This window comes from Lycium ferocissimum, chromosome 1, assembly GCF_029784015.1.
Source record: "Lycium ferocissimum isolate CSIRO_LF1 chromosome 1, AGI_CSIRO_Lferr_CH_V1, whole genome shotgun sequence".
Taxonomy (NCBI): domain Eukaryota; kingdom Viridiplantae; phylum Streptophyta; class Magnoliopsida; order Solanales; family Solanaceae; genus Lycium; species Lycium ferocissimum.
In genome coordinates, this window is record NC_081342.1 from 3,142,408 (window position 1) to 3,157,813 (window position 15,406).

A 15,406-nucleotide genomic window follows, 5' to 3' on the forward strand; every position below is an offset into this window, starting at 1 on the left:
ATAATCCAGTTTGTCCTTTAGTTCTATCTTTGAAGTCCCATAACAGCAAACCAGAATCAGGAACAGACAAATCATATCAAACAACAACAATAATTATGCCTCAATCCCAACAGACAAATCAAAGCAAACCAGAATCAGGAACAGACAAATCATATCAAACAACAACAATAATTATGCCTCAATCCCAACAGACAAATCAAATCAGGAAAGAAAAGACTTTATATTTCGAGTGTACAACATAATAAAATTCAACTCAATGTCATATTGCAAAACAACATAGAACTGACGATACATTGAACACACGAAACATCAGGGTTTTAAGACATAATTGAAATCTATAAATCCCCAGAAAGCTAACAAACCACATTGAGCAAACAGCAGCTATCTATTTTTTCGTGTCCTTACTTCCAGCATTGCTACCCCCTGCTGCCTCTTTTGCTGCTTTCTTTGCAGTCTTCTCTTGCAGAGCTTTTGCATCCCTACGTTCAACAAACATATAAATAAAACTCAAAACCCAATAATACAGAGAAGGCTAAGGGGTCGTTTGGTTGCTGGTTACGAAGTGAGTTATTCAACAACAACAACAACCCAGTGAAATCCCACAACGTGGGGTCGGGGGAGGATAGAGTGTACGCAGACCTTACTCCTACCAAGGTAGGACGGCTGTTTCCGAAACACCCTCGGCTCAATAGGAAGTGAGTTATTCATGCATTAAAATTTAAAACTAGCATAACTAGTACCATGTTTGGTAGCATTTTAGTTGTTATGTATAAAATTCAGCACACCAAGTACGTTGATTGGTTACCAGTTTACAATCCCGCACAACTAATACATGTATAAGTTATGCGGAAATCTATGTATTATTTATGCAGGGTAACTAATACATGAACAACTGAACCCTTCATAACTAATCCATGCATTATTAATATATGCATAACTCTAAGCAGCAACAAGACGACCCCTAAATACATAAAACCTAATCTTGGAACAATGTAAGATACAGCAAATACAATCAAGAAATAAATAAAATATGTACCTTTCACGGCGCTGCTCAGGAGTCAAACCATCATCGTTTTTCTTGTTTTTACCAGCCCGAGCTGCAGCTCTTTCCCGATCCTTTTCCCTCTGATTTCCTCGTTTGATTCAGTCAAGGTAACACAAATATACAAATCCAATAAAACAACACCATAAAACTAAAAAAACAAAAAGTAGATCTGATTAAATTTCCATGTACCCACAAAATTACACACAAAAATTATCAAGAAGACACCGTGATACGCAAAAGGAGACATGGATCTCATATCCAATTTCAACTAGCCACAAAACTAAACACAAAAAAGGTACAATCTTTAACAAAAGCTTATTTACAATAACAATTAAAACTTAGTCAATTACAAAACACACCAAAAAAAACCACAAAACACAAAAGCGAATATATATCTGATTAGTTTTCAAATACCCACAAAGGGAAACATCAAATCTCATTCAATTTGAAGTACCTACAAAACTAAACACAATAAAAGTACAATCTTTTTTCACAAAAGGTTATTTAGATTAAAAAAAAACATAACAAGCACAAACTAAATCACATCAAAAAAGTTCAACAAAACACAATAGTGAGAATAAATCTCAAACAAATTCAACAAAAAGCACCAAATTTTGGCTAATACTAACAAATTTACCAATCAAAACAATCAAGAATTGAAACCCAATCCAAAAATATGCACAAATATGTAACATATATGAAGAATTACATAAAAACAAATGGATTTTTAAGGACAAACTACATCACACAAAAAAAGTTCAAGAAAACACAATAAAACACAATAGTAAACATAAATCTCAACTAATTTCAAGTACCCACAACACTAAACACAAAAAGCACCAAACTTTGGCAAATTTTAACAACTTTACCAATCAAAACAATCAAGAATTGAAACCCAATATCAAAATATGCACAGATATGTAATATATAAAAAGAATTACATAAAAATAATAATGAATTTTTAAAGGATATGAGTCATTGTAAAGTAGCTGAATTGAGACGCTAGAGAAGAATCAGAAGATGGTCTTTAGTCTTTACCAAAAGAAACGCTGAGAAAGAGACAATTTTGAGGAAATATAGAAGTGGGAGGGGGTGATTTGTAATATAATGGAAAATTGAAGGGCTAATTTGTTAAAATAGTGTGTTTTGACCTTTTGTTTCTTTGATGGATACTGATTACTAAAACACCGTTGAATTGCAAAAAAGTGGTAACAACGTGCTGTTAGTAAAATAAATCCTTTTCTTAGTTGAACATAACGTGTTTGATCTAGGTGTCAAATCTAAATAACCGTTCATCAAACCGATTAAATTAAAAATAGCCTCTGAATATTATATATTGATAATCTATATAAAGTATGGCAGTAGGCCTGCTGATGTGGTATGTCTCAAACACCATCATTTGCATTTATCTTTTTTGTCATTTTTTTGCCTTTTTCAAATTTTAATACAAATGACCCAAATAATTCAAGCATCACTTTAAAAAGTTTACCCAAGCATCACTTTTAGATTTAAGAGGTTGACAAAACATAAATGCTAATTAAGACTTTAAAAGTAACCGCTTTTTAAAATTATTACTTGCGGAAAGTAGCTATAGTCGTTTTGCAAAAGTAGTAACTTAAGGAAATAGTCAATTTGTAAAAGTAGTAATTTTTAGAAAATAGCCACTTTGTGAAAGTAGATACTCCTTTAAAAATAGTCACTTTGAAAGCAGCCAATTTTCATAAATAGTCATTTTGTGAAAGTGGTTACTTTTAAAAACTAACTACTTTGCAAAACTATCCATTTTTAGAATAGCCTCTTTGTGAAAGCATTAAAATAACCATTTTTGCAATGTGCCCTTTCTAAGATAGTGGCCACTTCTATAAAGTAGCCATTTTTTATGAAGTGTTGAACAAAATTTAGCTGAATAAAAAACAGTCTTAATATTTTTTGAGGTTAGTGGTTGTAGAGGATGGAAGATGAAAGTGGGTTCTGTATTTGGAATTTTAGCAGATGGAGGTAGAAAAGAAGGGAGATAATCTAGGCCTTTAAAATTGTATAGGGACAGGTGGCTTCAATCTAGATTGGCATTGAACAATACTGGACCATTACTTACTAGAGGGGATCCCATCCCCATATTGAGGGTTAAATCGGTCTCTAATTAAGGATAAAAGAATATTCACTGCTCCACCACAACCCTTATTGGTAAGGAAGATTTGTTATTCCTTAGATAATGGCCAACATAATTGAAGGGGTTTATAGATATTTGACTAGTAAAAATAAGCTAGCGCTTGGCTACAGATTTCCAAAAAAAAAATTGAAAATTTTGATTTGGGTGAAAATGTGTTTGGCATAGTTTTCAAAACATATTTCACATTTAAAAAAAAAAAAAAAAAAAAAAAACATGAAACATGACTTATACCCATAAGTTCTAAAAATATAAAGAATACCCAACCATACCAAACAAACATACTTGCTAATCTCAAATTATTCCTATGTGTTCTAATTTTGTTGTTGAATTTGGTTTCAGTACTCTTATTTTACTAATTTTGTAATTTTCTCGTTGAATGCATCTCAATTCGTGTAATTTTGATGTTGAATCGTACTATTTTCTGAATTTCAATTTGTGCGAGTGTTAGACGTCTTTGGATATGGAGACTCAATAATTAGTTATTGGAATTACAAGCGGTGACATAATTTTTGGGATTAAAACAATAATGACTACTTAGGAGATACTTCAAGCCTTCACATAATTCTTACGTTTTGAAGTATTCTTGATTAATGGGCGAAACATGGTAGATACAGATTAGTAGGGTCATAAATAGATAGGGATTTTTTAATAAAATATAAAAGTTTGGGGTAATTTTTAAAATTTTTGAAAATGCCAAAACATAGATCTTGCCCCAGAAATAGGTTTGAGCTAGAATTTGGGATTTGAAGATCGCCACTACAAAAAAATGGGTAATTTGCGGAGGCCGAAAGTTGCAATTCACGGGAGTTTTAGCCTCCTCAAGCAATTAGTGGAGGCTAAAACCCCCACAAATTACCCCTTTTTTTTTAGATTTGTTTTCAAAATTTGTCAAAATTTTATGGCCAACAAAATTTTGAAAAAATATTTTAAAAATATGCTCTCAAAATCTATTGCCAAACGGGAGCTAAGTCTTCATTCATTCAAATGTTTGATACTAACCTCATTACAATTGAATCTCATTATTCGAAAAAAACTACCTGAATTGATTGTGCTAAGAATGATGCAGCTTAAAAAGTCATGTGCTCTAACACATACAATTACATTTTTAAACATAATTTTAAAAATAAATTATCAAAATATTTCTCAATGTATAGGGGTTGTACTTTTTTTGCGCATGGCAACACAAATTATACCTAATGTATACAAACAGTTGACACTTTTGGACTTAAACATTAAAACTAATCACTCTCTCCACATAAAAGTATGTTAAATTTAACTGTAAAAAAATGAGATGCATCTCATATGACCTATCAGGCTCTCATGTGAACATGTGTAAAATCTAATAGGAGTAATATTAAAATAGAGGTATATGTCAAGGATCAAAATAGTCCATCCCTATTCACTAAGGACCATTTTGATTATAAAGTAGTTCTAAACATACAGTTTCTAAAGATATGTGCTTTTAGTTACCAAAAAAATAGTTCATGTGTTATTTTTTTTTTTTTTTTTTTGATAAGTAAAAGATTTTATTAAGAAAGTACCAAGTTGGTACAGAAAAAAAGTACAGGACCTAGCAGCAAACTCTTTAATCCATACTACATATTATCTCCTAGTAAGTGTAAAGATTCCAAAAAAAATCTCCATCCTATCTATAGTACTACTATTACACCAAAAGTACAGTTTTTTTATGCATTTGTTTTGTACTCTAGAAATCTGTAACTTCTTCCGATCAAAGCATGCCTTGTTTCTTTCCAGCCATAAGGTCAACATTATGCAAGTGGGAATAGTTCTCCTTATTGGTTTTAGGCTCTTTTTAACCTCCTGAGATTGCCATACTTCCAACAAGCTACTAATTTTCTGCGTAACACCAAAGATATGCCCATCATGCTAAAGAAAAGTTCTCAACAATGCCTTGAAAATGCAATGCAAGAAAAGATGTTCAACGGTTTCCTCCTCGAATTGCGAAAATAGCATCTGCACATAAGGAAAAACCTCTCCTTTGTAACTTGTGTTATGTTTGGCAAGCATCCCTAGCTGCTAGCCAACCAAAAAAAGCTGCTTTTGTAGGTGCTTTGGTTTTCCAAATCATCTTCCAAGGCCAGTTAGGGCTTCCATAACTAAACTGTTGCAACAACATTCTATAGCAGTTATTGACTGAGAATGTCTTATCCTTGCTATTGACCCAAACTAGTCTGTCTGCTCTGTCTTGGTCTACTGAGCATGAGTTCAATTGTAGAAGAAGTTGGCAAAAACTGACTATTTCCCAATCATTTAGATTTCATCTAAAAGTAACACTCCATCCAGTTGCAGAATTAAAATCTACAATACAACCCTCTTTATTCAAAGCACAGTTGAACAAATCTGGAAACCTCCTCTTGAAGCTCCCATTTCCACACCAAGTGTCCATCCAAAATTTAATCCTCCTATCATTTCTCACTTCGAATCTAGTGAACTGTAGAAATTCATCCCACCAACCACTAATCATCTTCCAGATATCCCCAGTAGATTTTCAATTGTGATCGATTTTTGTTTTAACCTACCTTTGCACCATATATAGCATCCAAAACTTGCTGCCAAATCTCATCGCTTTCCTTACTATATCCCCAGTACACCATCCTTCTTCGCTTTAATAACTATTTGCCACTTCATCAGATGAGTCTTTTTTCTGTTTGAGTTTCCATCCCACAAAAAGTTTCTCCTTATAGAGTCTAATTTCTTTTCAACTGTTGGAGGCATACTGAATAAAGACATAGTTTATGTAGGAATCCCATCCAAGACACTATTAATAAGAATCAGCCTGCCCCCAAAAGATAGGTATTGTTTTTTCCATGGAGTGAGCTTATTCTTGCATTTATCAATGACCCCCTGCCAAATGCTATTATCCTTTCTTTTTTCCCCTAAAGGTAGCCCCAAATAGACAGTAGGAAACTTCTCTACTTTACAACCCGGAATGTCTACTAGCTCTTGTATATTCTCATCAACATTTATGCTAAATGCTACTTTTAGCCAGGTTAACTCTTAGCCCAGTGAATGCCTCAAAACAAAGTAGAACCCCTCTCAAATGTGGAATTTGATCTCTATCAGCTTCACAAAACAAGAGAGAATCATCGATACAATATATGATTCAAGATATCATACCCTCCTTGGCATTTTCGCCGATTTTGAGCCCCCTAATCCAACCTAGAGATTTTGCCTTCCTCAACATGTTGCTGAGGATTTCCATTACCAAAATAAAAAGATAGGGTGAGAGAGGATCTCCTTGTCTGATACCTCTTTGCGAGCTGAAAAATCCTTGCAGGTTTCCATTGATTAAAAAGGAAAACTTCACAGTTGAGATGCAAAATCTTATCCAATCTGTCCATTTCTCACCAAAATTCATCAACTTTAACAAATACAATAAGCAGTGCCAATTAACATGATCATATGCCTTCTCTAAATCAAGCTTGCAAGCCACCCTTTTTTTCTTTCTCCGAATCAGATAATCTAGACTCTCATTTGCTACCAGGGCAACATCAGCTATTTGTCTTCCTTTGATGAAAGCATTTTGATTAGGAGAGACCAACTTGCTAATGACTGCCTTAAGCCTCTCTGCTAGCAATTTGGAAATGATTTTGTAAACACTCTCCAAGAGACTGATCGGTCTGAAATCTTTAACCTCTACTGCTCCTTTCTTTTTGGGAATCAAAGCAATAAAAGTGGCATTAATACTTTTGACCAAAGAGCCCTTTTTATAAAAAAAATATCCATAGCCATCCAAACGTCCATTTTTACTATACTCCAGTATTTTTGGAAAAAACATCAGTTAGATCCATCAGGGCCAGGAGTTTTATCTCCTTTAAAAGATTTAATCACCACTTCCAATTCTTCCATTGTGAAAGGCCTTTCCACCTATTTCTTTTCTTCCTCTGACAATTTCTTTATTCCTTCATCTTCCCAGATTGGTCTCCAATGTTCACGCTCACTAAACAGATTCTTATAGAAACCCAAGATGTGGTCATTTATAATTTGATCATCCTCCACCAGATCATCTCCAATCTTCAATTTATCAATATTATTAAATCTTCTATGAGCATTAGCCAGCTTATGAAAGAATTTTGTATTTTTATCCCCTTGCTTAATCCGCAATCATCTAGACTTCTGCCTCCAGGAAATTTCTTCTGCCTTTGCCACTTCTTCTAACTGCATCTTAACGGATATTCTTTCTGCCTCATATTCTGCTTGTTGCTCAGATGAGATGTTTCTTCTACTGTGATCAAGCTCCTGCAACCTTGCTAAAGCTTTACTCTTTCTTTCTTCTAGCTTCCCAAAAGTCTCCTTGTTCCACTTTTTGAGATCTTCTTTTAGCAGTCTCAATTTTTTTGCAAGAATAAGATCATCATCCCCCTCCACCACATAAGAATCCCACCAATATTTTACCAAATTAATGAAACATTAATGTTCCAGCCACATGTTCTCAAATTTGAAGTATCCTTTCCTTTTTTTTTTTTTTTCAATTACCACATTCTAAAAGAATTGGACAATGATCTGAAGTGGTTCTGGGCAATACTCTTTGTTTGATGCTTTTAAACTGATCATCCCATCCTACTGAAATGAGAAACCTGTCCAATCGGGATGCACATGAACTGTCCCTGCTCCTGAACCATGTAAAATTTTCACCATGTAGAGGAAGATCTACTAAAGATAGATCATTAATAAGGTTCGAGAATTCTCTGATTGCTCTGGTGTTTCTAGCTACTCCCATTTTTTCTTCCATACATTTAATTACATCAAAATCACCTCCAATAGCCCATGGTTGTGAAACAATTCTACTAATACCAGTAAGTTCTTTTCATAAAGACTTCCTTTATTTCCTATCACAGGGTCCATAGACCCCTGTGAAAGCATATTGAAACCCATTGTTAATTTCCTCTAGTAAAATGGTAATTGAATGTTGCCCCAAATGATTATCCAAACAAATCCACCTCCTCTTATCCCAAAAAATTAGAATCCCACCACTGCTCCCTTGTGCTCCAAGTTCCACCCAATCTGACCATCTTAAGCCTCTAACTTGAATGATACAAGGTAGATCAATTTTCTTCATTTTTGTTTCCGTTAAGCAAACTATGTCTACATTCCATCTTCTCAATAAAAAAAAAATTAACCATCCTTCTTTTTTCGTGGTCATTTAGTCCCCTCACGTTCCAACAAACACATTTCAAACTCATCTATCATTAATCTAAATCCTCCTGCCCCTGCTTCGTCCGCCATTACTGGATTCACCTTTAAATCCCCCTCCGAATTCTAAGGCTTTCAGTTCCCTTTCACCCTTCCTGCCCGGAGATGCCTTGCCCACAGAAAAAGGTTGTTTCTTGGGTCTTCCCTCTTTAATACGTAGCAAAAGTTCTAAAAGTTTATCTTCAATATCCGAAGATTTTATCCCCAATAGTTTACTAATCTTTAGCATATTCCTCTTTAACCATATTGATGCTTCCATTTGATTCAACTTTTCATTCATATTAATCACTCTGTCTTCATACCACTGTAGCCTCAAATTATCATGAACTTCTGCACTTAGCATAATGTTCTACACATAATGTTTCTAAAGAAAACAAACCACTAGACGAGCTCATTTAGCCTAAACACGATTCGCCTCCTTAATAAATATAATGCAGATAATCGTGAAATTAGGGTTAGGAAAGGACTTTAAGAGGGCATGTTGAGTGTTGGAGGACACACGTATGTTGAGTGATGATATAGTAATATTAGACAAAAAGAAACATTGACATTCAAGGGATAGCGACTTTTTGCTTACTAAACTATACACTATAAACACATACTAAAGAAAACAAATCACTAAACGAGTTCATATTCGACCCCTTAACAAGTACAGTGCAGAGAACCGAAAAGTTAGAGTAAGGGAAGAAATTAAGAGGTCATGTTGAGTATTGAAGGATGTGTGTACGTTAAATGATAATATAGTAGTGTCAGATAGAAAGAAACGTTGCCATTCAAATAAATTTAGGCTTAATTAGAAGGAGTTTTTTAGTTTTCTAGTTTTTTTTTTTTTTCTGTATTTGTTGATCACATGATTCCCATATTTTCTTTTAATGAGTTCCCTTTCTTATTTAAGAGATATTTTGTGCATATCACATGATATAAATTTCAAATATTGTAATGAGTTTCAGATTATTAGAGTTATCGAATTAGTTGCACTTAAATATATAAACTTATTTTTTTAATCAAATTATTATTAATTTTACTAGAGGTGTCGCAAAATATTTTTGGGAACCAAGTGGCATAAGAATGCATAAAATACTCTTTCAAGTCTTTTTAATGTGAAAAATTCATAACTTGCTTGTATAGTGCCATATGAATGCATTAAATCTTCTTTCCAAATTTTTAAGTTTTATTTTGATTTAGCGAGTTACAATTAATTTCAGTTCTTCAGCAATGACCTTCTTATAATCACTAGAAAATAAAATAAGTGTAAAAAAGTTACAATTCATATGTTAGAAAGCTCGTTATTTTCTTTATAGGTATGACATTAATTAGAAATGTAATAAATCTTCAAGTTTTTAGTTAATTTTTTCAAATAGTAGAACTTTGCCTAATATTTTAGAAGTTTGACTTATTTCATATCTATCAACAAGATTTTTTACAACAAGAACCAAACTTTTATATTCAACCAAATGCATGACATTTTATTAACTTAAAGAACATTTCCTAATATAAATAACTATTACTAACAGATGTTTGCCGTGAAACTAAAGGTTTTAGCTCCTTTCGAGCTTTCTGTTCATAAGTATCACTATTTTCCCTGTTTTCTTTCTTCTCTAGCTATTAGAACCAAACATGTCATTCACTCTTAAACAAATACGACATGTTACTTTGACTTTCTCAGGCTTTTTCTTTATTGGGTTTGGTGCTTCAATGGCGTGGTATGCGTTTCACCATGCTGACGATCAAAATAAGCTGCATTATTATATTTGCTCTATACTTGTAGCCCTAGAAGGACTTGCCATGCTGATGACTAGAGCTATAAATTATAAGCACAAAAATAAAACAAGGGATACTAACTTTTTGCTTACTAAACTATACACTGTAAACACGTACTAACGAAAACAAATCACTAGACAAGCTCATTTAGCCCGAACTCGATTCGACCCCTTAACAAGTATAGTGCAGAGAACTGAGAAGTTAGGGTTATGAAGGAATTTAAGAGAGAATGCTTAGCGTTGGAGGATGTGTGCACATTGAGTGATAATATAGTAATGTCAAACAGAAAGAACATTGTTATTCACATAAATTTGGGCTTAATTAAAAGGAGTTGTCTTCCATGTCCTCCAAACCAATGATACCATCAAGATTCAAGTCGTCGTAGAAATGATAGAACAACTGATGAAATATTGCAGGGGGATGTATGTCCTACGGAGTGACAAATATTGTCGATGATTAAGTCATAAAACATGACTGCACCATCATGCAATCTAAAGAAGCCCATCTCAGTTCTTGGCCCACGGTCATCCCGTTCAACGAGAACCCCATACATAAACCTTCCAAAGCCCTCCCCCTCCACGTAAGGAATATCCCTCCAATCCTTCCAATCCATGTGGTAGACGCGACCACACCTATCAGGCACCTATTTCGAACTGGGATAATGACATTGGCTCCAGCGATAACAAACAGTTCCCTCCTGACGGAACATACCAAGGGTCCTTACGGGGAAAATCACCCGAAGTTTCTTCCAAAACTCACGTGGATGAATAGTCATATTTTTTATGCATCAGAAGATTAGGATGTGGGAAGAGATGAAAATGATCACCACCTTCAACAGGGGTGGAGCCCCCAAGCACATACAGATGATCACCTATAACCCAAACCTATATCCCGTCCCGTAATCCCGCTCCTGGAGCTCCCATATGAGCTCAGCCACACAAATAACGGATGAAGGAGTTGAAAGTAAGTCAAAAATCTGGAGCCTGTATCATGCTTCACGGGGATTTTACTCGGGAATTTCGCCTTCTTCCTTCCTCGGGAATATACCTTGCACATAGAGCTTAATAGGCGTAAAAGCATTTTCCTCTGACGACGGCAAAAGATTGAATATACTGGATCACTCCATCGCTGACTGACTGGCTCAAGGGGTTTGGGTTTCGTTTGTTGCCTTAGGTGGTAGGGTTTTGATTTGATTTTTGAGTCTCTCTACGTCTATGCTTGAGTATATGAATGCAATGTTTTTAACTATACATTCCAAATAACTCCTTTACTCAATTTTTTAAATCTTCTTTCCAAATTTTCAAGTTTTATTTTAATTTATCAAGTGACAATTAATTTGGTTTTTTAGCAAAGCCCTTTTTATAGTCACTAGAAAATTAAAATAAGTGTTAAGGTTACAATTAATATCTAGAAAAGCTCGTTGTTTTCTTTATGGTTATGATATAAAGAAAACTTTTTTCAAGTTTTCGGTAGTAGAACTTTGTCTAATATTTTAGAAGTTTCGATTATTTCATATCTATCAACAAGAATCAAACTCTTGCATTGAACCAAATGAATGACATTTTATTAAGTTTGAAAGAACTTTTCCTAATATAAATAACTATTACTATTAGAATGTTTGATGTGGAACTAGAGGCTTTATCTGTTTTTCGAATACTAGAGCTATAATTATAAACACAAAAATAAAACAAGAGACAATGACGTTTTGCTTACCAAAATTATACTCTATAAACACATGCTAAAGAAAACCAATCACTAGACGAGCTCATTTAGCCCAAACCCCATCCGACCCCTTAACAAGTACGAAAACAAATCACTAGAAAAACTCATTTAGCCCGATCCAGATTTGACCCCTTACTAAAGGTGTACAAATATTTTCTTTTAAATGGGAGCACTCCAAAATTTCCTACTCCGCAAGGTCGTGAAGAAAGGGATAAACTTCCAAACAGAAAGAGGCAAAAATATGAAAATTCCAACAACTACTCATTAGTAGGTCCGTCTCCATTGAATATCCCTTCTTGGTTCTTGATGGTCCAGTATAATCTAAATTTCAACATTCATCCATTCATGTCAGACATAAAGTAATGTTGGAATTCAAACAAATTTAAATTAGAGAGGGTTAACCGTAAAATACATTGCATGAAATGGCCTAAAATCAGGATGAAACATGGGAGAGTTTGAACTAAATCTACAACCACATATAAAGAATTTCCCTCCCTCACTGCAATGAAAGTGATAGCGCCTAATAATGGGCAGATATTGATAGAATCACCAAGAATCTAACGTTTGGCAGGCCAAGTAAAAAGTGTCAATGGGACGAACATCTGTTGCCTTTCAATAGGGGCTGATGTGAACAATCTCATATCATTTCAACTGTAGGCATATAAGCGCGAATTATAGCCAAACCAATAGAAAGAATTGTGATGAAATGCTGATTGTTCCGCAGCAGCAGCAGCTGCCAGCGGGTCAAAGATTGAGAATATCTTCCAAACCTACAATACAATCAATATCCAACTCATCGGGGGATTATAAAACAAACTAATCAAACACGGCATGGGAATTATTCCCTATAGAGTGACAGACATTACCGGTGGTTTATTCATAGAACACGACTTCTCCCATTTGGAATCTGAAAAAAGTCATTTCGGTTCTTAGCCCATGGCCTTCCTTTCAACAAGAACACCATACTGAAACCCTCTCTTCCTTGTAGTCAAGATCTCTCCAATTCTTCCTATCCATGTGGTAATCGTGATCACACCTACTCGACTACATTTGGGTATGGAAACCAGGGTAATGGCATAAAATTCTATCCACGACGAATAGTTCCCTACCGATGGAACTTATTAAGAGACGAGTGCTAGGAAAATCGTCGGAACTTGATTCCACTTCTCCTAAGGCAGAATATTCATTTTTACTATGCCTGAGAAGGTTGAGATGTGTCGTACGATGAAAAGGATAATCTTCAATAGGGGTGGAGTCCTCAACCACATACAATATCACTGATGACACCAAACCTAAATCCGCTTTCGTAATCTCGTTGCAGGAGCTCCGCAATGACTATTACTTCTTCCATCGCCACCGACGAAAGGTTGAAGAGACTAGAGAATTCGCTGCCGGAGAGAATTCAGGTTTGTGACGTATCGTAAAACACATTAATAAAATAATGTTTATCCATTTGAAATAAGTGGAAATGACATCAAGTAGCCACTTTCAGGATTGGTGTTTAGGTCTTAGCCACCCTTTTGTAAATTATTTAGTGTTTAGCCATAACTCAAAATTCGGGAACATATTTGCTTCTTCTCTGCTTTTTCAAACTTTAGGCCACATTATTGTGAAGTTTAGTTTTCCCGTTCAAAATTTCATCACACTATATCCTGACGTTTAATTTTTTTTTAGGATATTATGTCTTGGTTCAATTTTTAGTTCAAAATATCAGGCCACTTCTTGAATTTCAATTTTTTGGTTTAAAATTTCAGGACACAGTTCAGTTTTTTAGTTTAAAATTTCAGATAAGTTTATTTTATTTAGTTCAAAACTTCAAGACATTGTGTCCCGAAGTTTATTTTTCAATTCAAAATTTAATATTTTCAGCTTTAGTATCCCGAATTTAGATTTCCAGTTCAAAACTTTATGATATTATGTCACAAATTTGAACTATATAGTTCAAACTTCAGAATTGTATATCAATCTTCAGACTTGTATATCTATGTTCAGCAGAATAATTATAGCCAATAATCTTCAAGCTTTCGTTGTAACTTGAAGACAAGTCCCGATGAAAAGTTGTGCCAATTTATGAATTGCTAGTGAAAAGGAATGAGTTTTTAGACAAAGGGTGTTTTGTGTAGTGAAAAAAAGAATTAGGAGATGTAGAAGAAGAAAAAGAGAGGAAGAAAAGCGAGAACGAAAAGAGAAGGGGCTAACCTTTTTTAAGTTGCTGGCTAAGCTTTAAATACCATGCACTTCACTCTTGAAACAAAAATCCTAAAATACTAATTTTTTCGTTTACTTATATTTATTATCAATCTAAGTTGGCTACATATCACAAACGTGCATACTTACTCATAAGGAGAGGGTACTAATACGAGATATGTCATAAATGATTATCGATTACATTGAGGTTTTAAAAGGAGAAAAATGTCATATTTACTTCTCTACTATTGAAACGGTTTAATATTACCATCCATTATATTATCATCAATCTATGGGCCCATTTGACTTAGTTAAAAAAAAGGATGATTTACATATATATACGTATTTAGGGAGAATATTTACGAAATGTGACGATATTTTTTTTTTTTTTTTTTTTTTTTTTTTACAAAACATAATGTTACAATACCTATACACATACACATTCTACCAAAAAAACCCATTCCAACAACCGCTGATGGTCTTCCCGCTGGCAAGGGTTCCGTCCATCCTCCGGTGGCGGAATCTACTGGAGCTTTGGCAGAGAATCGGCCAGATGCGTGGCGGAGGGAAGAGGACGTTCGTCCCCTTCGTTGCTCCAGCTAGATCTTCTTCTTCGTTGCTCCGACCAGATCTTCTTCTTTGTTGCTCCGGCCAAACCATTGTCCCCTTCGTCTTCTTCGTTGCTCCGGCCAAATCTAACTATTTTCCGGTGAGCATGAAAAATATGTGTGAATCGTGTATGAAAGTTGTATGAATATACGTCTCGTATTCATACACTAATCATACACTCTGAGAAAAAATAAAATTTTTACGGTCTCAATATACTTGACTTCATACAGTATTCATACACTATCAAGTTTTGTAATTATTCTTTATGTTTTGTAAATAAGGAAAACTATCGTCACGTTTCGTAAATATTTCTCCTTAATATGTATATACACGTAGTTTTCCCTAAAAAAAGTAGCTTATAACAAAAAAAAATAAGTTGGGCTACCCCAACTTATTTTTTTGGGCTTATTTTAAGCACAAAAATGGCTTATAAAGCCGGCTACCAAACACTCAAAAAAGCTTAAAACAGCTTATAAGCCAAAAAAAGCAACTTATAAGCTAAGCCAAACGGGCTCTATATATGCCCTTAACGTTATACTATAAGTCCATATATGCCCTTAACAATATACTATAAGTCTAACTATGCCCTTAACGTTATAAAAGTGGCTCAAATTCATCATTCCACCATTAACCCCATTCATTCTAGTCGAAATGGCATGCCAACTCACAGCACCAATCTTCTTTTTCCACCACTACCC

The 15,406-nt window shown here is 34.4% G+C and overlaps 1 protein-coding gene across 1 annotated transcript; it reads right to left on the reverse strand.

The window, feature by feature from the left end:
• Positions 1-201: 201 nt before the first annotated feature.
• Positions 202-2,173, reverse strand: LOC132059464 (uncharacterized). The gene is made up of 3 exons (XM_059452114.1): positions 2,018-2,173; positions 1,037-1,136; positions 202-479 (listed from the first exon to the last, which is right to left on the reverse strand). The coding sequence occupies exons 1-3, from the start codon at positions 2,022-2,024 to the stop codon at positions 386-388; spliced, it is 201 nt and encodes a 66-aa protein (XP_059308097.1). The 5' UTR covers positions 2,025-2,173; the 3' UTR covers positions 202-385.
• Positions 2,174-15,406: the final 13,233 nt, after the last annotated feature.